Here is a 26,785-nt window from a genome sequence, read left to right as displayed (position 1 = left end):
TCAGGTGACTACCTCGTGAAGCTCATGATGCCAAGAGTGTGCAAAGCAGTAATCAGAGCAAAGGGTGGCTATGTTGAAGAAACTACAATATAAAACATGTTTTCAGTTATTTCACCTTTTTTTGTAAAGTACATAACTCCACATGTGTTCATTCATAGTTTTGATGCCTTCAGTGACAATCTACAATGTAAATAGTCACGAAAATAAAGAAAACACATTGAATGCGAAAGTGTGTCCAAACTTTTGGCCTGTACTGTATGTCTTACATGTATGGAGCAATCGACAAAGAATCTTTGAAGTATTTGAATTCATACAAAAAAATACAGTATTTGCGGACCTCAACCAAAAAACATTCACTTTTTAATATGGTTTTCAATTCAAGTCACCCAAGAGCAGAAAGTTAATCATCACATGGTGCGGACTGTCTAATGTTTATCCTACCCCACTCTCCCTCCTGCTCTTTGCTATTCCAACAAGTCATTAGTTGAATCCATAACAATCGAATGGAGGAACGCCGGGAGCAGCTGGACCTTGGTATGGTATTATGTATATACAGCATGGCTCAATATGATGCTTTGTACTGCCATATAGTGACACTAAAACTATGTGAAAGACTGCTCGCTCTCATGCAGTACACACATATATAAAATATAAACAGTAGTACCTCAGTATTTTGAGATACGAGTGGTCTCTCTGCTTTTTGTTGTGCTTTCAATTGCGAGCATACATTTTGAGTTCTGAGCATCCCCACAGCTGGGGGTGAATGCTTTATAAAGTATTATATTTGCTAAAATTACTATAGTTGTTTGTAGTGCATTCAATTGTATTGTTTTCAAACAACATTTATTGTGTAAGAAAACGTTTTTCTTTTTAAAAGACATGTTACATGTAGGGTTGTACGGTATACCGGTATTAGTATAGTACCGCGACACTAATGAATCATATTCAGTACTATACCACATGTTCGGCAGCGCACAATCCCGGAGTACTTACAAACAGACAATGTGTGTAGACAGAAAAGGGAGAACGAACGCATTTTGGCTTAAAAACTAAAGATAAAGGTGACGTTATAACACTGAAACGCCCTCAAGAAGAGGTGCTTTAAGACATGGCTAGCTAGCTGGCGGCTAAAGTCCATCCGCAGTCTGCAGTGTTTTAGCTACTTCTAAATCACTAATCCTCATCTCCACGGCGACAAATAAAGTAAGTTTCTTACAAGTATCATCCCTGCAGGACGAGGAATAGCTAAACATGCTTCACTACACACCGTAGCTCACCGGCGCCATAATGTAAACAAACGCCATGGATGGATCTACACCTAACATCCACTGTAAGGATACCAAGTACAGGAGCTTATCTAGTCGATAAACAAGCTACAGTACCAGATCTTCTTTGCTGGAAAGTACCTTATCGATTGCATTGATATTTTTTGTTATCACAACATCTTCTTTAGTTTTTTTAAAATTTATATTATGTTATAACTACTTGGTATCGGATTGATACCCAAATTTGTGGTATCATCCAAAACTAATGTAAAGTATCCAAACAACAGAAGAATTAATGATTATTACATTTTAACAGAAGTGTAGATAGAACATGTTAAAAGAGATAGTAAGCAGATATTAACAGTAAATGAACAATTAGATTAATAATTCATTTTCTACCACTTGTCCTTAATAATTTTGACAAAATAATAGAATGGAAAATGACAATATGTTACTGCATATGTCAGCAGCTAAATTTGCTTGCTTACTAATAAAAGGCAAGTTGTCTTGTATGTTCACTATTTTATTTAAGGACAAACTTGCAATAAGAAACAAATGTTTAATGTACCGTAAGATTTTTTTTTTTAAATAAAGCCTATTAAGCTCCCCGTTATTTAGAAAAGTATCGAAAAGTACGGAAATATATCCAAATACATTTTAGTGCCGATACCAACATTTTGGTATTGGGACAACACTAGTTAGATGTTAAAATGGTGGTGGGGGGAGCAAGCTCGGATTAAATGGATTTCTATTAATTTCAATGGGCAGCGCTAATTTGCCATACACGTTTTTTGACTTACGAGCTCGCAAGTTGAGGTACCACTGTAAGAATTTATAAAGAACACATACTCTATACACACATGCTGGCAACAGATTGCTGGATCAGTTTCAATACAGATGGATCTATGCCAATATTGCTGTAGTGTGATTATTTTGTTTTCCTCCTCTTTAATGAGAAAACCACTGACTTGTTCCAAAACAATGACATCCTAAACAAAGCAACAAACGTTTTTGTGGGCTCCTTTTGTGTCGACCTCAAAATTGTATTGTCACCTGAAAGAAAATGTTGTGTGCCACAGTAATCCTGGCAGTAAATGTGACAGCAAAACCAGCAGAAGCTGATTAATGCTGAGCATCCAGTGTAATGATGACATTAGCATATTGTAATCTCACAAATTACCATGAAAATCACTGTGACAGCTTTCTTTTCTTTCTCCTCTAGTGGGGATATATGAGTGAAATGCAGTCGCTTGGAATGCTTTTCATTTCAAGTGACACTAATTAATGAGTGCTCCTACATGGAGGGGGGGTTACATGCAACACGACACATATGTAGTCACCACTGCAGAGCAAAGTCACCAAAACCAAACCACAGTCTTCAAAAAGATTGTAGCAGTTGGTGAAAATTGCAAGGTCATACAATCTAGTCTAGTGTGTCAGAGCGCTAAATGCAGTAACATTATTTGGCTGTATGTACACTTGCGGTTTGGAGCTGAAATGAACAAAAAAGTAATAAATAAGGGTAAGAAAAGTAAGATTTAAATGTAAGCCTAGAAATGTAAATAAATACAGTAGTTCAAGAAAAGGGTCTTGTTGCTTATTACAGTTTGGTGAAGTCATCAGAAATGGCGTCTACTTGCAGTGTATGTGTTTCCTTTAATTTATCTGAATGTGGCGCAACGCCATGGCAATATCATAGCTGCCAGAACTTGAAAAAAAAAATATATATATATATATATATATATATATACATATACATATATATATATATATATATATATATATATATACATACATATACACAATACGAAGGTCCTGAGTAGTCTGGGGTTCAATCCCGGCCCTGAGTAGTCTGGGGTTCAATCCCGGGCTCGGGATCTTTCTGTGTGGAGTTTGCATGTTCTCCCCGTGACTGCGTGGGTTCCCTCCGGGTACTCCGGCTTCCTCCCACCTCCAAAGACATGCACCTGGGGATAAGTTGATTGGCAACACTAAATTGGCCCTAGTGTGTGAATTTGAGTGTGAATATTGTCTGTCTATCTGTGTTGGCCCTGCGATGAGGTGGCGACTTGTCCAGGGTGTACGCCGCCTTCCGCCCGATTGTAGCTGAGATAAGCTCCAGCGCCCCCGCGACCCCGAAGGGAATAAGCGGTAGAAAATGGATGGATGGATGGATATATGTATATATATATATACAGCAGTCCCCACGACACCGAAAGGGACAAGCGTTAGAAAATGGATGGATGGATGGATATATATAATTTTTTTTTTTACATGAAAAGAAACAAAAGTACTATAATGTAGCGTAGACTCCAGAACAGTGGTTCTTAACCTGGGTTCGATCGAACCCTAGGGGTTCGGTGAGTCGGCCTCAGGGGTTCAGTGGAGCCTTCGCCGCGGAAATCAAGACACACCCGACTCATCTTGTAAATAAAGACTTCTCCCTAACGGCGTACTATGGATACCCCCAAACAATGTTCCCTCTAATTTTCCATCTGATTTGCAGGTGTGTAATTTGTTGTGAGTTTATGCACTGTGTTGGTTTTGTTCTTTGAACGGTTCATTTTGTGCACCAGTAAAAAAAACATATAACTTTGTCTTTAATTTTTCACTAAAGTAGGGTTCGGTGAATGCACATATTAAACTGGTGGGGTTCGGTACCTCAAACAAGGTTAAGAACCACTGCTCCAGAAAAAGTCACACAAAGTCTGACGCTATTTTTTACTTTTATTGCCAATTTCATGCTAACAACCAGCACAATTCCAACAGGTTTTACCTCCCGTACAAACACTTTAGTCTCTGTGCTTCCCCATTCTCTGCCAATCAAGCTTTCAGGTACGAACGTGTGTTCGTGATCATGGGAAAAATTAAGATAAAATCAAACCACACAACCATTAAACATTACCACCAGATGATTGTTACAGTATAAATGGATATATTGCCAATTAATTGCGCACTATTGAGTAGTGAGTGGGGCCCTGTCTACATCAAGAAAGATAACTCCCTAAACGAAAAATTATTTAGCCTTAGCCCCGTGTCAGTCACACTAACCCATCGTTTGAGGTTCCCCTCCTTGGATAATTTTTTACACAGGTAAGTGCGCCGTGTATTTCTTGAATCTCCGGCTCTTAGCTCTGTATGGACTCATTGATCGTTTATAAACTGAGTTCGGAGAGGAAGTGACACCAAAAAGACCGCGCCCCACACAGGAAGTGACGTCAGAAAGAACGCACCACAGCCAGCTTCATAACAATCGGTTTCGTAACTCGGAGGTAACCACTGGAAAGATGGAGGCGAGTCATCCAGACATGCCCGTGTTTCTCCTTCTTCTACATTTACAGACACTTGTGGAAATACACATACCTTAAAGGAAGGAAACGTGCGATTGCAGCTATTTGGGATACAACACATCTCAGACGGCAACATAGCAATGTTGAGCGACGGTTTTGGATAAGGCCTGGAAGAACGGCAGCCTGGTGGGATATGTTTGTCACTGAGTGTGTTGTGCCAGAAAAACGGCAAGAGAACTTTCGAATGTCCAGGTCAGCTGTGATTCTACTTAGCGAAAAACTTTGTCCGTTTGTTGAAAGGGAGACAACGAGAATTCTCCCCTCTCCCCTCAGGCAGGAGACTATGGTCCATCCAGACCCACACCTCCCGCCACCTGAACAGTTTTTTCCCCTCGGCCATCAGGCACATGAACAATAACAAGATCTGATAGCTCAGTTACAGCTCATGTTATTCTATTCTGTGTTATATGTGTTTTATGTTGCACGATTGCACCAAGTAAAATTCCTAGTTTGTGAACCCGTTCTCAAACAATGGCAATAAAAACTCTTCTGATTCTGAGAATGTGGGCTCCCTTGGTCGAGGGAAGACTACGGAAAACAGCGAATGCATTTGGACTGGCTAAGCAGACTATCAGTTATTGTCCGCCATGTATGTCGAGCGATCACTCAACGTCTAGTTTTATACTCCATACCTATTGTGAAGCCATAAAGTGGTTGCGGCCGTCAAGTACGACCGCCAATTTCAGCCTACAAGCACAATGTCCTGATCAGATATCTAGATCCCCAGATTGATGGTTGTAAAATGTTCTTATCACATTGTTTACTTTCACACGTCCATTAAAGATATGATTCATGTATGATGGCTCAGGTGTGATTAACTACAATAGTCTAACAGCTGCTGATGGTGAGGCAAGCAAGGTTCACTGTTAAAATAAATGTGGCAATAGTCTACATAGAAACACAGAGTAAGAATACACTTCCAGGTCACAGGTGACTATGATGTGTGCATTTTTTTTCACGCATGCGTACAAGGTCGCGTTGCGCCGGCGGGCGGAGGGGGTCTTAAACGGTGGCATTGTGTGTGTGTGTGTGTGTGTGGACAAGGATAAGGTTAGGCGGGCTATACCTTGGATAACCTTAGCCGGCTTAGTGTAGAAGGGGCCTGATTCAGCGAAAATTTGGCCACCAAAAAAATACTTTGATCACCGAAAACAGCGCTGCCGAAACTGGATATAACCAAGACGCATGCCATTGTCTGGAGCTTTGTCAGCATGTCTGCGATGGGGACGTAACTTTAATATATCCCAGATATACCCGCCGACAGCGATCTAGTAATCGTGCAAATATTAAAAAGACAGTGGTGACTTTCAAAGAGACAACTTCCAACTGGAGCAACAGCACCAAGCAAGTGAGATGTCATGCACGATGTAGCTCCCATTTCCTCAGGGACAAACGAGTAAATATATATATAATATAATAAAATCAGATTTGTTGCTTGTCGTTTTAATAATAACATCATTAAAAGTCTCTAGACACTTGAAAAATTCTCAACAAAGTACATTGTACAAGAAGTAGCAACAATTAAAAATATGGAAAAACAATATAAAAATGTGTTAATACTAATTAACAGATAACTTGAGGGTTCCAGGTTCGATCCCCGCTTCCGCCATCCTAGTCACTGCCGTTGTGTCCTTGGGCAAGACACTTTACCCACCTTCTCCCAGTGCCACCCACACTGGTTTAAATCTAACTTAGATAATTGGGTTTCACTACGTAAAGCGCTTTGAGTCACTAGAGAAAAGCGCTATATAAATATAATTCACTTCACACTTTATTTCAATATGCTACTTGATATTAGAAATGGCAACAGTGGAGGATGAATGTCCCACAACAACAGGATAGAGAAAAAGAAGTAGCTTATTGACTACAGTGAAGACAACAATGGCGGTCGCACGCAAATTTTCGAGACTTATATAGATTCCAAATACACTACAGCAGGAATTGAAAGGTAACAAAAGTTGCTTTTGTATAATAGGTCGAAACAAAACGCTAGACAATGTCTCCTAATAGGTCCCATTTTGGGGTCCTTATACACACTCCATAATTTTACCTGTATGTTGAAGAACAGCACATCTGACTACGGTAGCTGTAATGGGCCAACAATCCATCAAGCGGTGTGGCTTCGTGCTTACCAAAGTCGTACTAAAACATTTTGATATATTTTTGAGTGCCGTGTGTAATGTTCTATATTCTCAATGGAACATCAACGTTTTGGGCTTGCTTGCTTGCGTCCTTTATTGAACAGGCGTCAAACTGCAGTCAAAAGTATATTTTGTGTGTCTCCTGGTCACAATTATCATTACACCATAGATTTTTTTTTAAATGTATTCGAAATCGGTAAGCAGAACCAGAATTAATCTGTACATTAGGCACATTGGGTGGTAAGGCAAAATGTAAATTTTAGAGAAAATGAAAGGATTTTAGAAAAATACGGTAGGATACTGCTTTGTTACCTATAAAGAAAAGCTTGCATAGCTTACATAATAGTATAATAATATTACTCACTTTTAATCCACAAAATGGATTCAAGTGGAATGTCCATCTGTAAATGTTTCTGTATGCTATATTCTTGTTTGACAATTGTATTTATTTGGGAAAAGGCAGTCCGCAGTTAGTTGTTTATTATTTAATAGAAAAATCATTACAGTTTGAAAGGTAAGCAGTTTAATATCTTGGCATTTTGTTCCATTATTGTACAGAGGTACGTACTGAACCGTGACCCTGATATAGAGGGACTAGTGAACTGGGAGGATGCCGTAACTTTGCACCTACTAGTGCGCACCAAGCATGTTTTTTTTATAATGTTGGCCTAAACCACAGTATAGTTGTACCTTGGCTTAAGTCCCCCACCTTGAGAATTCTTGAGATGTCCCATTTTTTGCTTTAAATCGTATACTAAAATTTGGGTTATGAGTCAAATTCAGAAACCAAAAGAACCAGAGTTCCTTTTAACCGAACCTTTAGTCTTTGTTTGAGAAAAGTCCCACAGCTAATGCAGTATGTTGGCTGAGTGCAGGAAGTGATCAGATATTTAAAAGGAAGTGGGTAGCTCTATAAATGAATCAGAGGTTGCACGAACAGACACACACACACACAACTTCAGAAGGCCGGTTGCTAATGGCTTCATAGTTTTCCTTTAGCTTCACAGTTCATGCCAACATCTTCACCAGCATTTACAAAGATTAGGTTGTTTCAAACAAAATAATTTTGTCCATAGACTTCAATATATGTACTATCTTCTTTGTTCTTGCATGCACACATTTGGAACATCCCTGCTTGGATAATTTCTTCAGTCTCCCGCACAAAGACAGGACCATTCTGTCATTTATTCATTTTATGGGATTTTAACAGAAAGACACATAATATCAACAGAAGGCAAAATAGTTAAACAAAGGTAATAAACTTGTATTAGTTTGAGTCAAACAAATATCTGATCCTCTACTGACCAGCATGAATTGTGACAGCTGTTATACAAAACCCAAAACCAGTAAAGTTGGCACGTTTTGTAATTCGTAAATAAAAAAACAGAATACAATAATTTGCAAATCCTTTTTAACTTATATTAAATTGAATAGACTGCAATGACAAGATATTTAATGTTCGAACTGAGAAACTTTTTTTTTTTGCAAATAATCATTAACTTAAAATTTATGGCAGCAACACATTGCAAAAAAGTTGGCACAGGGGCATTTTTACTACTGTGTTACATGGCCTTTCCTTTTAACAACACTCAGTAAACGTTTGGGAACTGAGGAAACCAATTTTTGAAGCTTTTCAGGTGGAATTATTTCCCATTATTACTTGATGTACAGCTTAAGTTGTTCAACAGTCAGGGGTCTCCGTTGTGGTATTTTACGTTTCATATTGCGCCACACATTTTCAATGGGAGACAGGTCTGGACTACAGGCAGGCCAGTCTAGTACCCGCACTCTTTTACTATGAAGCCACGCTATTATAACACGTGGCTTGGCATTGTCTTGCTGAAATAAGCAGGGGCTTCCATTAAAAAAAAAAACGTTGCTTGGATGGCAGCATATGTTGCTGCAAAGCCTGTATGTACTTTTCAGCATTAATGGTGCCTTCACAGATGTGTAAGTTACCCATGTCTTGGGCACTAATACACCCCCATACCATCACAGATGCTGGCTTTTGAAATGTGCGCCAAGAACAATCCGGTTGGTTCTTTTCCTCTTTGGTCCGGAGGACACGACATCCACAGTTTCCAAAAACAATTTGAAATGTGGACTCGTCAGACCACAGAACACTTTTCCACTTTGCATCAGTCCACCTTAAATGAGCTCGAGCCCAGCGAAGCCGGCGGCGTTTCTGGATGTTGTTGATGAATGGCTTTCGCATTGCATAGTAGAGTTTTAACTTGCACTTACAGATGTAGCGACAAACTGTAGTTACTGACAGTGGTTTTCTGAAGTGTTCCTGAGCCCATGTGGTGATATCCTTTACACACTGATGTCGCTTTTTGATGCAGTATCGCCTGAGGGATCGAAGGTCACGGGCATGTTATGTTACGTGCAGTGATTTCTCCAGATTCTCTGAACCTTTTGATGATATTACAGACTTTAGATAGTGAAATCCCTAAATTCCTTGCAATAGCTGGTTGAGAAATGTTGTTCTTAAACTGTTCCACAATTTGCTCACACATTTGTTCACAAAGTGGTGACCCTCGCCCCATCCTTGTTTGTGAATGACTGAGCATTTCATGGAAGCTGCTTTTATACCCAATCATGGCACCCACCTGTTCCCAATCAGCCTGTTCACCTGTGGGATGTTCCAAATAAGTGTTTGATAAGCATACCTCAACTTTCTCAGTCTTTTTGGCCACTTGTGCCAGCTTTTCTGAAACATGTTACAGGCATCAAATTCCAAATGAGCTAATATTTGCAAAAAGAACGTTTTCCAGTTCAAAGGTTAAGTATCTTGTCTTTGCAATGCATTAAATTGAAAAGGATTTACAAATCATTGTATTCTGTTCTTATTTACGATTTACACAACGTGCCAACTTCACTGATTTTGGGGTTTGTATATCCATTAAAGACACATTTATCCATGGAAAGTACTGCTAATTTCAGCTCATATGTTGATAAAAGACACCTGTCATTAGAAGTCTGCTCAATTTAAACCTCTCCACCTCTGAGTTTGAGATCCTGTAGTGCCTGCACGGTGCCCCGAGTCAAAAAAATCACATGTACAGGCCGGTCTGAAGTTTGACACGTTTGACGATGAATGAATGATTCAGAAAAGGCTTGGAAGAATGTGACATGGTCACATGAAACCGAAATTGTGCTCTTTGACATTTAGTGGACTGGACATGTTTGGAGGCAAATAAATGGTAAATACAAAAACAGCATCCCTACTGTCAAACATGGAGATGGAAACATTCTGCTTTGGGACAATTTCTCTGCCAAAGTTACAGGAGGATTTATGGCATATGCAAGTTAACATTCCTTTGATATGTCTTTTTCCTCGTAAAACGGCATTCTAATGACCAGAGGTTAGACAGTATATTATACAGTGGTGCCTCACTTTACAATTTTTTGGGATGTGAGCCATATCTCAGCTTTGGCTTGAAATGAGAGCAAAAGTGTGCTTCTGATTCTTATTCACCGCTAGCAAATTCCACAGTCAAGAGCCGCCCAACACTCAGTCTTACTCTGAAGCATTAGCTGAAAGCTAGAAAGACAAAACTTCTGAATAAGTGGATGACTGTCATCGAAATAAAGAAATAACTGAAAAACATGCCGAAAGCATGCCATGTCACCTGGTGAAGGAGTCTGAGCACAACACTGCTAGTCTGCAACACACTGAAGCAGCTAACAACAGCTAAGGGCCTTTTGACAATGAGGCAGCTCGCAGGAGATAACATCAATGTTGTCTGTAATTTTTCAGGTGTCTCCCTGAGCATTCACGTGAGTAACATCTGACGTGCACACAATCGCCACACCAGTCCAAAAGCTGATAAGGTAAATGTTTTATAATAATCAAATAACAAAGCAGTCATTTCAATTATATTATCTTCTAATATAAGTGATTTGTTTTTCATGAGCTGTATGTTAATTGTCTGGGTGGGGGTCATGCTGTGGAAGAAATTGAGACATTTACCCGTTTCTGAGATCACATTTTGTTCACCTTAAAACATTCACATTCTGCACAATGAGATGTGTGTGCTGTAGCACAAGCATGGGATGAAGTGTACAACTTTTGTCTGTAAAATACAGTACAGGCCAAAAGTTTGGACATACCTTCTCATTTTAATGCGTTTTCTTTATTTTCATGACTATTTACATTGTAGATTGTCACTGACGGCATCAAAACTATGACACCTGTGAAGTGAAAACCCCTTGAACCCTTGAAGCTCATCGAGAGAATGCCAAGAGTGTGCAAAGCAGTAATCAGAGCAAATGGTGGCTATTTTGAAGAAACTGGTATATAAAACATGTTTTCAGTTATTTCACCTTTTTTTGTTAAGTACATAACTACACGGGTGATTCCCTCGTTCTACTGGGGGACTTCAATGCTCATGTTGGCAGCGACAGTGAAACCTGGAGAGGCGTGATTGGGAAGAATGGCTGCCAGGATCTGAACCCGAGCGGTGTTATGTTATTGGACTTTTGTGCCCGTCACAGATTGTCCATAACGAACACCATGTTCAAACATAAGGGTGTCCATATGTGCACTTGGCACCAGGACACCCTAGGCCGCAGTTCCATGATCGACTTTGTAGTTGTGTCATCGGATTTGCGGCCTCATGTTTTGGACACTCGGGTGAAGAGAGGGGCGGAGCTTTCTACCGATCACCACCTGGTGGTGAGTTGGCTGCGATGGTGGGGGAGGATGCCGGACAGACCTGGCAGGCCCAAACGCATTGTGAGGGTTTGCTGGGAACGTCTGGCAGAGTCTCCTGTCAGAGAGAGTTTCAATTCCCACCTCCGGAAGAACTTTGAACATGTCACGAGGGAGGTGCTGGACATTGAGTCCGAATGGACCATGTTCCACGCCTCTATTGTCGAGGCGGCTGATTGGAGCTGTGGCCGCAAGGTAGTTGGTGCTTGTCGTGGTGGTAATCCTAGAACCCGTTGGTGGACACCGGCGGTGAGGGATGCCGTCAAGCTGAAGAAGGCGTCCTATCGGGTTCTTTTGGCTCATAGGACTCCTGAGGCAGCGGACAAGTATCGACAGGCCAAGCGGTGTGCGGCTTCAGCGGTCGCAGAGGCAAAAACTCGGACATGGGAGGAGTTCGGTGAGGCCATGGAAAACGACTTCCGGACGGCTTCGAAGCAATTCTGGACCACCATCCGCCGCCTCAGGAAGGGAAAGCAGTGCACTATCAACACCGTGTATGGCGAGGATGGTGTTCTGCTGACCTCGACTGCGGATGTTGTGGATCGGTGGAGGGAATACTTCGAAGACCTCCTCAATCCCACCAACACGTCTTCCTATGAGGAAGCAGTGCCTGGGGAGTCTGTGGTGGGCTCTCCTATTTCTGGGGCTGAGGTTGCTGAGGTAGTCAAATAGCTCCTCGGTGGCAAGGCCCCGGGGGTAGATGAGATCCGCCCGGAGTTCCTTAAGGCTCTGGATGCTGTGGGGCTGTCTTGGTTGACAAGACTCTGCAGCATCGCGTGGACATCGGGGGCGGTACCACTGGATTGGCAGACCGGGGTGGTGGTTCCTCTCTTTAAGAAGGGGAACCGGAGGGTGTGTTCTAACTATCGTGGGATCACACTCCTCAGCCTTCCCGGTAAGGTCTATTCAGGTGTACTGGAGAGGAGGCTACGCCGGATAGTCGAACCTCGGATTCAGGAGGAACAGTGTGGTTTTCGTCCTGGTCGTGGAACTGTGGACCAGCTCTATACTCTCGGCAGGGTCCTTGAGGGTGCATGGGAGTTTGCCCAACCAGTCTACATGTGTTTTGTGGACTTGGAGAAGGCATTCGACCGTGTCCCTCGGGAAGTCCTGTGGGGAGTGCTCAGAGAGTACGGGGTATCGGACTGTCTGATTGTGGCAGTCCGTTCCCTGTATGATCAGTGCCAGAGCTTGGTCCGCATTGCCGGTAGTAAGTCGGACACGTTTCCAGTGAGGGTTGGACTCCGCCAAGGCTGCCCTTTGTCACCGATTCTGTTCATAACTTTTATGGACAGAATTTCTAGGCGCAGTCATGGCGTTGAGGGGATCTTGTTTGGTGGCTGCAGGATTAGGTCTCTGCTTTTTGCAGATGATGTGGTCCTGATGGCTTCATCTGTCCAGGATCTTCAGCTCTCACTGGATCGGTTCGCAGCTGAGTGTGAAGCGACTGGGATGAGAATCAGCACCTCCAAGTCCGAGTCCATGGTTCTCGCCCGGAAAAGGGTGAAGTGCCATCTCCGGGTTGGGGAGGAGATCTTGCCCCAAGTGGAGGAGTTCAAGTACCTCGGAGTCTTGTTCACGAGTGAGGGAAGAGTGGATCGTGAGATCGACAGGCGGATCGGTGCGGCGTCTTCAGTAATGCAGACGCTGTATCGATCCGTTGTGGTGAAGAAGGAGCTGAGCCGGAAGGCAAAGCTCTCAATTTACCGGTCGATCTACGTTCCCATCCTCACCTATGGTCATGAGCTTTGGGTTATGACCGAAAGGACAAGATCACGGGTACAAGCGGCTGAAATGAGTTTCCTCCGCCGGGTGGCGGGGCTCTCCCTTAGAGATAGGGTGAGAAGCTCTGCCATCCGGGAGGAGCTCAAAGTAAAGCCGCTGCTCATCCACATCGAGAGGAGCCAGATGAGGTGGTTCGGGCATCTGGTCAGGATGCCACCCGAACGCCTCCTTAGGGAGGTGTTTAGGGCACGTCCGACCGGTAGGAGGCCGCGGGGAAGACCCAGGACACGTTGGGAAGACTATGTCTCCCGGCTGGCCTGGGAACGCCTCGGGGTCCCACAGGAAGAGCTGGACGAAGTGGCTGGGGAGAGGGAAGTCTGGGCTTCCCTGCTTAGGCTGCTGCCCCCGCGACCCGACCTCGGATAAGCGGAAGAAGATGGATGGATGGATGGATAACTACACAAGTTCATTCATAGTTTTGATTTGAATTAAGGATCCCCATTAGCTGGTTGCCACAACAACCCACTAGTCTTCCTGGTGTCCAGATAAATAATATTATTTTTATATTTTACGGTAATGTGTTAATAATTTCACATATAAGTCGCTCCGGAGTATATGTCGCACCCCCAGCCAAACTATGAAAAAAACTGCGATTTATAATCCGAAAAATACGGTAATTATAACTACACAATACAGAAACAAATAAAAGCATCAACAAACAAAGAAGCAAACAATTTACAGTCACAGAATATTAATTACCATATAAATATAACTACACAATACAAAACTAAACAAAACTCATCAACAAGCAAACTAATTTACAGACTCAGATAAAATATTACTTTCCTTTTAAAAACCCGTTTACTTTCAACGCCGGTGAGAATTCGAGGCAGGTTATTCCAGAGCGATACAGATCTATAAATAAAAGATTTCCGCAATGCATTCTTCCTGGGACGAGGGAGTACAAAATGACCCTCACTAGACGCCCTGGTATTATGATTATGCATAGTGCTACTGTAAACTATTTGGGCCATGAGAAAAGCAGGAGTTGTACTACTGGTTACTGATTTGAACAATGTTTTGATGCCTTCAGTGACAACCTACAATGTAAAAAGTCATGAAAATAAAGAAAACCCATTAAATGAGAAGGTGTGTCCAAACTTTTGGCCTGTACGGTATATCTTTGCATAGTTTGTATTAACATTTATATAATATAGTATTTCATGATTAGTATCCATAAATTAACATTCTTAGTACATGACACTAAAATAAGCAAACATTTGATTCTGGAGTTTGGTTGCACATGTGCTCGTTCATTTAAAATAAGAGTTTGCATTCAGCATTTAACTCTTTAAACTGCTTTTGCTGCTATAAGCTAAGCTGCAAAACAGAAACACGCATGCATAACACGCTGTTATTGACATTGACTGTGCGTGTGAACCGCATTACTGTGTCGACCTGGCAGTTACAGTTCATGCATGTTGTTGGAGTAGGCCGACTATTTTTGTGGCAATGAACACATCACTGGCTGAGCCAAGTGTGTGCGTCTTTTGGCGCAAATGAAAGAGAGCGAGTGGTTTCTGTCAATACGACATATATTTTGTTTGTTTTGGTGTGATTACAGCAGAAAGTGAATATGTTTGCTAGAAAGTAGTTTGTTGCTAATGTTTTGGTGTAGTTAAGGCCAACATTAATCAGTTTGATTGCTGATCAAGTGATTATTGATGTAGACCACCTCCTTCTTCTTAAAACGTCATTGATTTATCTGTTGTGACCACTTGTTGTCACCTGTCACCTACAAAGTTGTATTGAACATTGTACAAAATATATTATGTGTTTATTATATTTAGAGTTTAGGTTGGATTTTGTGCGCTGCATAGATTTCAGATTTTCCTTGCACGGCAGACACGAGCGCAGTGCACACCTTAGACCAGAGCTGGGCAAATATTTTGACTCGGGGGCCACATTGAGAGAATAAATGTGTCTGGGGGGGCCAATGTGTATGTTTGTATAAATTAAATATACACATTTAGCTGTAAAAATCTGCAGTACAGTATGTGTGTTTGGGTCCCTTTTTTCAGGAACACTAATACCTAAAGTCACAATGTCCGATAGAATTCTAAATATGTTATGACAATAAATACCTCAATAAAGAGGAATGGAATTTTACGTTTTTTTACTAAATAAGACACCCAAATGTGATTTACAATATCAGCTATGAACAATAAAACACTGAATATTAACAACATATGAACGTTGCTCCTCTTTTACTTCTCAGACCAGCTCCTTGATAGACATCTTTTACAATCAAGCAAAACACAACACAAATGTAACAAAATATGAATGCAAAGGGTAATAAACACCAACAATATGATATATTATCACTTTTATGCAGAAATTTGCTGTAAAAATTAGCTTCCGCAATTGTTCCTGACACTTGCGTTTCGGGCTGGCTGCTCTAAAAACAAACCCCGCCCACTCCGGTTTGTTCCTGGCCTGAGCTGCTGTGACGTAGATGACCGTAATAACTCCTATAACACCCAAAAGCGCAGATTCCAACCATTGAAATATTTTCTATAGTTCAAGACTTGCGGTCATTTAAAAACAGCACTGCACATCATAATGGTGGCTACAGTTTTGATGTTAAAGGTCTAAAAAAATTATGTAGAGCCTCCAGCGGGCCGGATTGAAAATCTTAATGGGCCGCATGTGGCCTGGGGGCCCTATTTTGCCCAGGTCTGCCTTAGAGGGATAATTGGATAACATAGAAGCCTGATCTCCATTATTACATTATACATTATTATTAAAATACTTCACAAAACTACTTTGTACTACATGCTATTGTATTGTTTTTACACAATATTCAGAATTTAGAAGTTGTTTTTATTAAAAATGGTGCTGCTGTTGTAGTATTTCAATCAACTGCAATCCAGTGTGCTGCGGGGCCCTATTGTAGTGAATCACACCTGAGCAATCATAAATTAATCAAATCTTTAATGGACGTGTGAAAGTAAACAATGTGATAAAGAACATTTTACAACAATCAATCTAGGGATCTACATATCTGGTCAGAACACTCCTCACTCTTTTACCTTCACCTTCATTGTCCATTCGTTTTTGGTGACTTTATATACTCTGGACCTAGACGTTGAGTCCGCGACATACATGGCGGACAATAACTGATATCGTCTGCTTTGCCAGTCCACAAGCATGTTCCGTTTTCCATAGTCTTCCCTCGACGGCCAGGTAATACAAAGCACACACTACCTTTTTTTATCACATCCTGCATTCTCGTTGTCTCTCCTTCCGATAGAGCAGCAATCGCTTTCTCTTAAGGTATTCATGTGTGATTACCACAAGCGTCTGTACAAACGGAAGGAGAAACATGGGCATGTCTGGATGACTCGCCTCCATATTTCCAGTGGTTATCTCCGAGTTACGATACCGCTTTATTATGAAGCTGGCTGTGGCGCGTTCTTTCTGCCGTCACTTCCTGTGTGGGGCGCGGTACTTCTGGCGTCACTTCCTCGCCGAACTCAGTTTGTAAACGATCAATGAGTCCATACAAAGCTAAGAGCCGGAGATTGAAAAAATATACGGCGCATTTACCCGTGTAAAAAATTATCAAAGGAGGGAAACCTTAAACGATGATTTAGTGTGGCCAAAACGGGGCTTAGTTTGAATAATTATTCGTTTAAGGGGTTATCCGGCTTAGTGTAGCCATAGTCTTAGTCTACCTGCTTCACCTTTCAAAGGCCAACAGTTGGCAGACCCTGGTGCACCCACTTTATGACCAAATAGAGCAGGTCAGGGTGACAATGGAATGACACTTGAGTCACCAGCGTGACTGCTGCCTTCTCCTTTGTATCCACAAAACCCAAAGCACACGGATGCTTTTTCTAACTGTCCTGCATCTTTCTCTTTAATTTGTATTTTCCCATTAATCTAAATTTCACAGCGGAAAAACTAGTATGAATGACAGCTTGTGTGTGTGTGCAAGTGAGTGTGCCCACCTCTAGCTCTTGCTCTCGCTGCAGGGCGAACTGCTTGAAGGATTTTACAATGATTCCCGCATTGGAGCAGTCATAGACAAAAATTGACGGGCTCCCCATCCAGGTTTGAAGGTCGTAGATGGACAATGGGATGTACTGGGTGTAGTTCTAAAAGAGAAAGAGAAAGACGAGAAAAAATGTATCAGGGTGGCGTTGCATCATAAAACTGCTTTGGCCAACCCTAAAGGGCTAATAACCATACAACTAAACACAGTGCTATAAAGGCGTTATACCATTAACACCGAGCATGCATATTCTCGGAGATGAATTATGCATCAAGTATAGCTTATGGAAAAGAAGGAAGAAGAACACAGGAAGCTAAAAGCACACAAGGCTTGAGGGTGTCGGGGATCCGGAGGCAACAGCTAATCTTCGAAAGGGGCAATGAACTACCACACACAATATTTCATGTGTACACTTATTAGTTTTAGTATTACAGCACACACAGCAGCTGTAATAAATGCCTTAATGTTTATTTATTAAGTTAGATGGCAAATTCAGCCACTGCAACTTCATAAGTAATAGTTTCCTCTTTGGAAATACTTACATTGATTTTTGGGAAAAGTAACACTGTAAACAGCGGTGTCCAAAGTGCGGCTTGGAGAACATTTTCGGCACATGGCACATTTTTGGCACATTTCCTGTATTTTACGGACCATAGGGCGCACCGGATTATAAGGTGCACTGCCGATGAGTGGGTATAGTCAGGTCTATTTTCATACAAAAGGCGCACTAGACTACAGGGTGCATTAAAGGGGTCACATTATTATGATTTTTTTTCTACATGTAAAAGACTTCCTTGTGGTCTACATAACATGTGATGGTGGTTCTTTGGTCAAAATGTTGCATAGATGATGTTTTACAGATCATCTTCAAGCCACTTTCTGACAGTCGCTTCAGGATGCGCCGTTTTGTGGGCGGTCTTATTTACGTGGCTCACCTTCGACAGCGTCTTCTCCCCGTCATCTTTGTTGTAGCGGTGTAGCATGCAAGGACGGGAGTGGAAGAAGTGTCAAAAGATGGAGCTAACTGTTTTTATGACATTCAGACTTTACTTCAATCAATAACGGAGCAGCATCTCCTCATCCGTGGCTATCTAGTGCAATAAGTTAAAAGTACCAATGATTGTCACACACACACACGAGGTGTGGCGAAATTATTCTCTGCATTTGACCCATCACCCTTGATCACCCCCTGGGAGGTGAGGGGAGCAGTGGGCAGCAGCGGTGGCCGCGCCTGGGAATCATATTTGGTGATTTAACCCCCAATTCCAATCCTTAATGCTGAGTGCCAAGCAGGAAGGTAATGGGTCCCATTTTTATAGTCTTTGGTATGACTCGGCCGGGGTTTGAACGCACAACCTACTGATCTCAGGGCGGACACTCTAACCACTAGGCCACTGAGTAGTAACAACGCCGGAAATGTGTCCCGTGAAAAACCGTCCCACCGAAACGCTCTTATAACTAAAGTTCCTTGGGTGAATAATGTAAACTCACTACACCGGTATGTTTTAGTGCTTTCATGGTGAGTTTACTGACAGATATAAGTAATAGCTTTACACTACTTTATATTAGAAATGGCAACAACAGAGGATGAATGTCCCATAACAAGAAGATAAAGAAAAAGAAGAAGCTTATCGACTACAAAGGCGCGCAAATTTTCAGGACTTATGCAGATCCCAAATACAGATTAACAGGCACCAGAAGGTAAGAAAAGATTCTTTTGCATAATATTGCAAAACAAAACGCCAGATAATATGTCTTACCTTATACACACACACCATAATAATACTCGTTTGTTGAAGCACATCAAACAGTGAAGCCTCCACTTTTCTCTTATGTTTGACTGCCATCTACTGGTCACATTTATCATTACACCATGTACCAAATAAAATTGCTTCGAGGTGGGTAAGCTCAACCAAACGTATTCTTTACATTGGGCGCACCGGGTAATAAGGCGCACTGTCGGGTTTTGAGGAAAGTGTTTTCCATTTAGAAAAAATATAATAATAATATCACTCCGTTTTTGCGCCCTATAATCCGGTGCGCCTTATATATGAAAAAAGATCAAAAATAGAGCATTCATCGGCAGTGCGCCTTATATTTCGGTGCGCCCTATGGTCTGGAAAATACGGTATATCTGTTCATTTAATTCTGCCAAAGAGTAAACACGCTCAGGAAACCCTGAAGAAACCTTTTTGCAACCTGATTGGAAGTGACATACCTTATTGAAAACCCAAATTTCTCCATTGACCGTGGGCCGTGGAACCCCATGACCATTGTAGTGAAAGAGAACCCGCTCCTCTTTGGCGTTGCGTCTCAGTGACGTGCATAGCTTCTTCACCTCGTCCACAGTTGGGTCCAGGCTTTGTTTGTAACGTGCCTGTAAAACATAAAGACACCATGAGTGTATTTATGGTGTTAAGTTATTTTTGATGTATTACAACCTCATAATTCGGCTCAATCAACACAGTAAATGAGACTATATTATAAGTGAGGAAGGATCTCTATATACAGTACTTTTAGAAATCAATTATACACCACATTTATGCATTCAGCACTTATCATGCCTGCTAAACCCCCAGAGACAAGTCATAAAAAGTAAGCATTACATCCTCATAGCTCATGTTAAATGATGCAGTACCTATCGGCATCCAGTGGGCCTATGTGGAAGCCTCCACAAGTGAATGAAAGACACAGGAAAGAAAGCCCTAAGGTGGCAGGGACGTGTTCAGGATTACATAGTTATGCATATCAACACTGAGTACAAATCCTCATCCTCTGTTTTTCAAGTGTCTTCATGCCTAGTGCCTCATGGGTCTGATGACACATAGAATAAATAGGGACTTACATAATTTCCCAACACATTGTACCACCACTACAGTTGGTAAAGATGCAATGTATTGATGAAAAATAGCCCTAAATTGAATAACAACTAACATTTTTGACAATGACATTCCTATTAAGCAGCTTTGAGATTGTGTTTATAAATAGAATTAGTGGCAATAAATCATTTTTGCCAAGTTTGCCTCTTGAGACCTCACTGTAGGCTTTATAAGGTAATGTTACCTCTAAACTAAACAAAATTGATGCTAATCTATCCTTTTTTCTCTCTTTTTTCCCCAAATAAGAATTGATAAGAGAACCGTTAAGGAACCGAATCGTTCAGCAGAATCAAAAGTGGAATCAGACACGAAAAAATCTTATCAATTCCCATTCCTAACAATTAATCTTAAAGGGGAACTGCACTTTTTTTTTTTAGTTTTGCCTATCGTTCACAACCATAATGAGACACAAGAACACACGTCTTTTTTTTTTGGGGTGGGGGGATTTTAAATATGATAAAACACGCTTGGAAAATGTGGCAAATAGGAGTCACCGTTGTAGCCTTCAAAGCCTCCAGCAATGTTTTATATACACATTGCAAGTATATACAGTACAGGCCAAAAGTTTGGACACACCTTCTCCTCAGTCAATGCATTTTCTTTATTTTCATGACTATTTACCTTGTAGATTGTTACTGAAGGCATCAAAACTATAAATGAACACGTGGAGTTAAGTACTCAACAAAAAAAGGTGAAATAACTGAAAACATGTTTTATATTCTAGTTTCTTAAAAATAGCCACCCTTTGCTCTGATTACTGCTTTGCACACCCTTGGCATTCTCTCGATGAGCTAACTCCTTCAAGACTGTTGGAAAACCATTTCAGGTGACTACCTCTTGAAGCTCATCGAGAGAATGCCAAGAGTGTGTGAAAAAGTAATCAGAGCAAAGGGTGGCTATTTTGAAGAAACTTGAATAGAAAACGTGTTTTCAGTTATTTCACCTTTTTTTGTTAAGTACATACTGTAACTCCACATGTGTTCGTTCATAGTTTTGATGCCTTCAGTGAGCACACTTTCGACTTCCGGCAGCAAATGTTTGCTCCTACTTTCGGATACAAACGGAAGTGTGTTCTATTCATGGCAGACTTGGTAACAGACAACGAAGACAACTATTTTTGGACACATGAGGATTCACAACCTTATCTTCTTGAAGCTGAATGAACGAACAATGAACTACTGATTATAGAAGCGAGCACAAATAAGTGGGTGAAACGTAGGAGCAGACGGAAGCCGAGACAGTGAGGTCGGCGTGACTTGACGCTGCAAATATGGAATTTGGAGCCATTTCATTTCGACATAAATGGCGTGCTTACCCAAAGTCAACTTGAAAAACCTTCCCCGGCCAGCTGGACCAAACGCACAACTGTCAATCGAGTGAGTCACTTTAATATTGATCATGATACATGCAGCATGTCATGTGTGTTATTACAACTACAGTACATCTGGCTAGCTGTGTACGAACAAAACCTGAAATGTGGGCTAACACTTTACACATACTGTAATATGATTGTTGATGTTTTTCAGTCAGTACAGATTGGTGTCTTATCGCATTGTGTTGTGCATTGCAAACTCAAACGCAATTTAGTTGGTGAAATCAAATCTAGCTTACCGTATTTTCCGCACTATTAGCCGCACCTAAAAACCACAAATTTACTCAAAAGCTGACAGTGCGGCTTTTAACCCGGTGCGCTTTATATATGGATTAATATTACGATTCATTTTCATAAAGTTTCGATCTCGCAACTTCGGTAAACAGCCGCCATCTTTTTTCCCGGTAGAACAGGAAGCGCTTCTTCTTCTACGCAAGCAACCGCCAAGGTAAGCACCCGCCCCCATAGAACAGGAAGCGCTTCTTCTTCTACTGTAAGCAACCACCCGCCCGCGTAGAAGAAAAAAAAGCGTGCGGATATACCGTACGTTTCATTTCCTTTGTGTGTTTACATCTGTAAAGACCACAAAATGGCTCCTACTAAGCGTCAGGGATCCGGTTCATGAAAAGACGCAATCTCTCCATCCACACACGGATTACTATTTCACAGCAACTGATATTCCTGTGAACCGCACTGTGGATACAACGGGAGCACGTACGGTGAATATTCGCACCACAGGGAATGAGAAGTCATCCTTCACTGTGGTTCTAGCTTGCCATGCTAATGGCCAGAAACTTCCACCCATGGTGATAATCAAAAGGAAGACCTTGCCAAAAGAGACCTTTCCAGCCGGCGTCATCATAAAAGCTAACTCGAAGGGATGGATGAAGAAAAGATGAGCGAGTGGTTAAGGTAAGTTTAAGTTTACGCGAAGAGGCCGGGTGGCTTTTTTCACGCAGCTCTGTCCATGTTGATATACGTATGTTTGTGATTGCACATTTGCATACATTTTGGGAGTGAACAGAGTTGTTAGAACGCTGGTTTTTAATATATTATTAAAGTTTGACTGACCTATCTGACTGTTTTTTTGACATTCCTTTAGCGCAGTTAGATGCGGCTTACAACACCGGGCGGCTTATAGGTGGACAAAGTTTTGAAATATGCCGTTCATTGAAGGCGCGGCTTTTAACCCAGGGCGCCTTATGGTGCGGAAAATACGGTATGTCTCACCGTAGCTAGCTCACGGCTAATAACATAGATAGTACATGTTAGTACATTAGAAAAAAAATTCCTCTTACAATAACAATTTTGCTACAGTTTGGGTTGTACGGTATACCGGTATAAGTATAGGACCGCGATACTAATGAATCATATTCGTTACTAAACCGCCTCTGAAAAGTACCGGTCCCCTCCCCCCGCACCCCTGTCGTCGTCACATTGTGCCATTGCTGGTTTACGAGTAGAGGAGCATGTTCGGTAGCACACAATCACGGAGTACTTACAAGCAGACACAGTGTGTAGACAGAAAAGGGAGAATGGACGCGTTTTGGTCTAAAAACTAACGATAACGGTGAAGTTATAACACTGAAACACACTCAGGAAGAGGTGCTTTAAGACATGGCTAGCTAGTCGAAGTTGGTAGTGTTTTAGTTACTTCTAAATCACTAATCCTCGTCTCCATGGCGACAAATAAAGTATGTTTCTTACAAGTATCATCCCTGCAGGACGAGGAATAGCTAAACATGCTTCACTACACACCGTAGCTCACCGGTGTCACAATGTAAGCAAATGCCATGGGTGGATCTACACCTAACATCCACTGTAATGATACCGAGTACAAGAGCGTATCTAGTCGATACTACTAGGATTATGTCGATATTTTTTGGCATCAAAACATCTTCTTTTGTTTTTTTTTTAATTTATATTATGTTTATAAACTCAGGAAATATGTCCCTGGACTCATGAGGACTTTGAATATGACCAATGTATTATCCTGTAACGACTTGGTATCGGATTGATACTCAAATTTGTGGTATCATCCAAAACTAATGTCAGGAGAACAATAAGTGATTATTACATTTTAACAGAAGTGTAGATAGAACATGTTAAAAGAGAAAATAAGCAGATATTAACAGTAAATGAACAAGTAGATCAATAATTCATTTTTTACAACTTGTCCTTAATAATTTTGACAAAATAATAGAATGGAAAATGACACAATATGTTACTGCATAGTAGACTTAATTGGTAGCCTTTGTTTGCTTACTTACTACTAAAAGACAAGTTGTCTTGTATGTTCACTATTTTATTTAAGGACAAACTCGTAATAATAAACATATGTTTAATGTACTCTAAGATTTTTTGGGTAAAATAAAGCCAATAATGACATTTTTTGTGGTCCCCTTTATTTACAAAAGAATCGAAAAATACCAAAAAGTATCGAAATAATTTTGGTACCGGGACCAAAATATTACACTAAAGTGTATTGAGCTACAGTAATAAACACAATGACTTGGTGTGTCATGTCAAACGCAACACAAATGCTTACTGGTCTTTTGTAGAGTATATTTACAGTACTTGAATATCAACAGTATCACATTTATTGAACTTATCTATGATTACCGAAGATAAAATTAAAGACAACTTTAAACAAGGAACCCTACAAGACTAGATCACATTGCATTGAATCAGATCAAATCCAACCGAATAAAACTTTTAACAATTGAATCGTATTGTTTTCTATGTATCGACTGTATATACGTACACAATCGTCCCATATTGTAGAGACACACCTCTAACTATTATACATTTGTTTTGTCGCCTATAAGACATAAAGCTTACATCCCAATATTTTGTTTGGATAACCTCGCTTATATTTACCTACATTGGATTAGTTTTAGCATCTTTAAAGTACAGAATTAATTAAAATGACCCCGCATATTCAACTTTTCTGTGTGCGCCACTCAGTGTAAAAAGTTTGGACACCCTGATTTACAGTTAAAAATCAGGACGATTAATCTTTTGCAGAAGTGCACACTGTTATTTATATATTCATTTGCATATATACTACTCATCTGCGACAGTAGTTTGTGCAGAGCAAAAACAAACCATACACTGTTGCATTTAAAATCACTAGTATGTGTGGTCTTTTGATTATTGGCCCAAATGATAAGTATTGTCTGCTTGCTTACATGATTTCCCTAATCTAAAACATTTCACAGCATGAAAGTGGATCGGTTGGTAGAACGGCCGTGCCAGCAACCTGAGGGTTCCTGGTTCAATCCCGAGCTTCCGCCATCCGAGTCACGTCCGTTGTGTCCTTGAGCAAGACACTTCATCCTTGCTCCTGGGTCATGGTTAGGGCCTTGCATGGCAGCCATCAGTGTGTCATTGGGTGAATGTGGAAATAGTGTCAAAGCGTTTTGAGTACCTTGAAGGTAGAAAAGCGCTATACAAGTATAACCCATTTACAAGTATAACCCACGATTACAAGATTACCAAAAAAAAAATCAAAAACCGAAACTACAGTGTATCCGGACTATAAGGCGCACTTAAAAGCATATTTTTTTCTCAAAACTCGACAGTTTGGTTGAGCTTACCCACCTCGACGCTATTTTATTTGGTACATGGTGTAATAAGTGTGACCAGTAGATGGCAGTCAAACATAAGAGATAATCTTGATGTGCTTCAACATACGAGTATTATTATGGTGTGTGTATAAGGTAAGACATTATCTGGCGTTTCGCAATATTATGCAAAAGTAACTTTTCTTACCCTCTTGTACCTGTTGATCTGTATTTGGAATCTGCATAAATCCTGAAAAACTGCGCGCGTCCGATTTGTAGTCCGTGTCGACCCCGTAGTCGATAAGCTTCTTCTTTTTGTCTATCTTCTTGTTATGGGACATTCATCCTCCGCTGTTGCCATTTGTAATATAAAGTAGTGTAAAGTTTTTACTTATATCTGTCAGTAAACTCCCCATGAAAGCGCTAAAACATACCGGTGTAGTGAGTTTACATTATTCTCCCAAGGAACTTTAGTTATAAGAGAGTTCCGGTTGGACTGTTTTTCACGGGACACATTTCCGGTGTTGTTTCCGGATGCTGCTCCGTTATTGATTGAAGTAAAGTCTAAATTAATTAATTAATTAAAACAGTTAGCTCCATCTTTTGACACTTCTTCCACTCCCTTCCTTGCACGCTACACCGCTACAACAAAGATGACGGGGAGAAGACGCTGTCGAAGGTGAGCCACGTAAATAAGACCGCCCACAAAGCGGCACATCCGGAAGCGACTGTCAGAAAGCGGCTTGAAGATGATCTGTAAAACATAATCTATGCAACATTTTGACCAAATAACCACCATCACATGTTATGTAGACCACAAGGAAGTGTTTTACATTTAGAAAAATAAATAAATAATTTGACTCCTTTAATGTGCCCTATAATCCGGTGTGCCTAATATATGGAAAAAAGATCGAAAATAGATAGTTCATCGGCAGTGCGCCTTATGGTCCGGAAAAATACAGTAATCACTGGCCAACACTATGAGATCAGTACAAAGACAAATGGTACATCATCAAACACAATTCACAGAGACAATTGGACTATTGAGCTGTTTTGATCAATAGTGTCGGCGTTTCCAAAAGAGGTCAAAAATGGATGAATGTATATATCAGAGGAAAAAAACCTAAGCATTATTCAATCGAAACCAGCTTTTTAAAACGCATGTGATCAATTTAGGATTGTTTTTTAGACTATTGCATTGGAAAACAGATACCTTGTATCAAAATTCATACCATCATGCTCTCATTTGGTGATTACTGTGTAATATGCGAACTGCGCAGGCCTATTATCTCTCTCACACCTGAATACGCAAGGCAAGTGTAGAAGTCATCAGCGTGACGTCAAGGGTGCCTGCAGTCTATTCTTGAACAAGAGGTGGCTGGAAGTGAGGAAGGTGGAAAAAATGTGTGCTGGCATTGTTACTTCCAGGTGATAAGGAAAACGACACAATCACTTCCCTATCACACCCTGGTGGCCCATTTCCAGGAGACCAGGGTGTCAGATGGTTACTGTAAAAAAAAAAAGAAAAAAAGGTGTTTTTGCTTTGTTTTACTGCAAGTATTTCTGAAGCTTATACCACATCAGAGATTTCATTTGTAATAAACATGTTTTATGTCGTTCATTTCAATGTACAATCACAATGCATTTTACATTTGTGAACATTTTTGATTGACGGAGTTATCTAGCCTATTTTCTCTGAACCTATGGTATAAG

At 40.9% G+C, this 26,785-nt stretch overlaps 1 protein-coding gene across 6 annotated transcripts in view; it reads right to left on the bottom strand.

Moving 5' to 3' along the window:
• The window catches only part of rptor (regulatory associated protein of MTOR, complex 1), a 442,693-nt gene that overhangs the window by 295,001 nt on the left and 120,907 nt on the right, over positions 1-26,785 (bottom strand). For all 6 annotated transcript variants that reach the window (XR_009818028.1, XR_009818029.1, XM_061988411.1 and 3 more), the window contains exons 5-6: positions 19,474-19,632; positions 17,212-17,358 (exon numbers count right to left, since the gene is read on the bottom strand). Coding sequence is in view for 4 of the 6 variants with exons in the window: in XM_061988411.1 (XP_061844395.1) it covers positions 17,212-17,358; positions 19,474-19,632 (306 nt within the window). In the remaining 2 variants the exon portion in view is untranslated. The remainder of the gene's footprint in view (positions 1-17,211; positions 17,359-19,473; positions 19,633-26,785) is intronic.

This window comes from Nerophis lumbriciformis, linkage group LG27 (genome assembly GCF_033978685.3).
Source record: "Nerophis lumbriciformis linkage group LG27, RoL_Nlum_v2.1, whole genome shotgun sequence".
NCBI classification, from domain to species: Eukaryota; Metazoa; Chordata; class Actinopteri; order Syngnathiformes; family Syngnathidae; genus Nerophis; species Nerophis lumbriciformis.
Note: the sequence above shows the minus strand (reverse complement) of the source record. Positions and strands in the feature narration are given on the sequence as shown.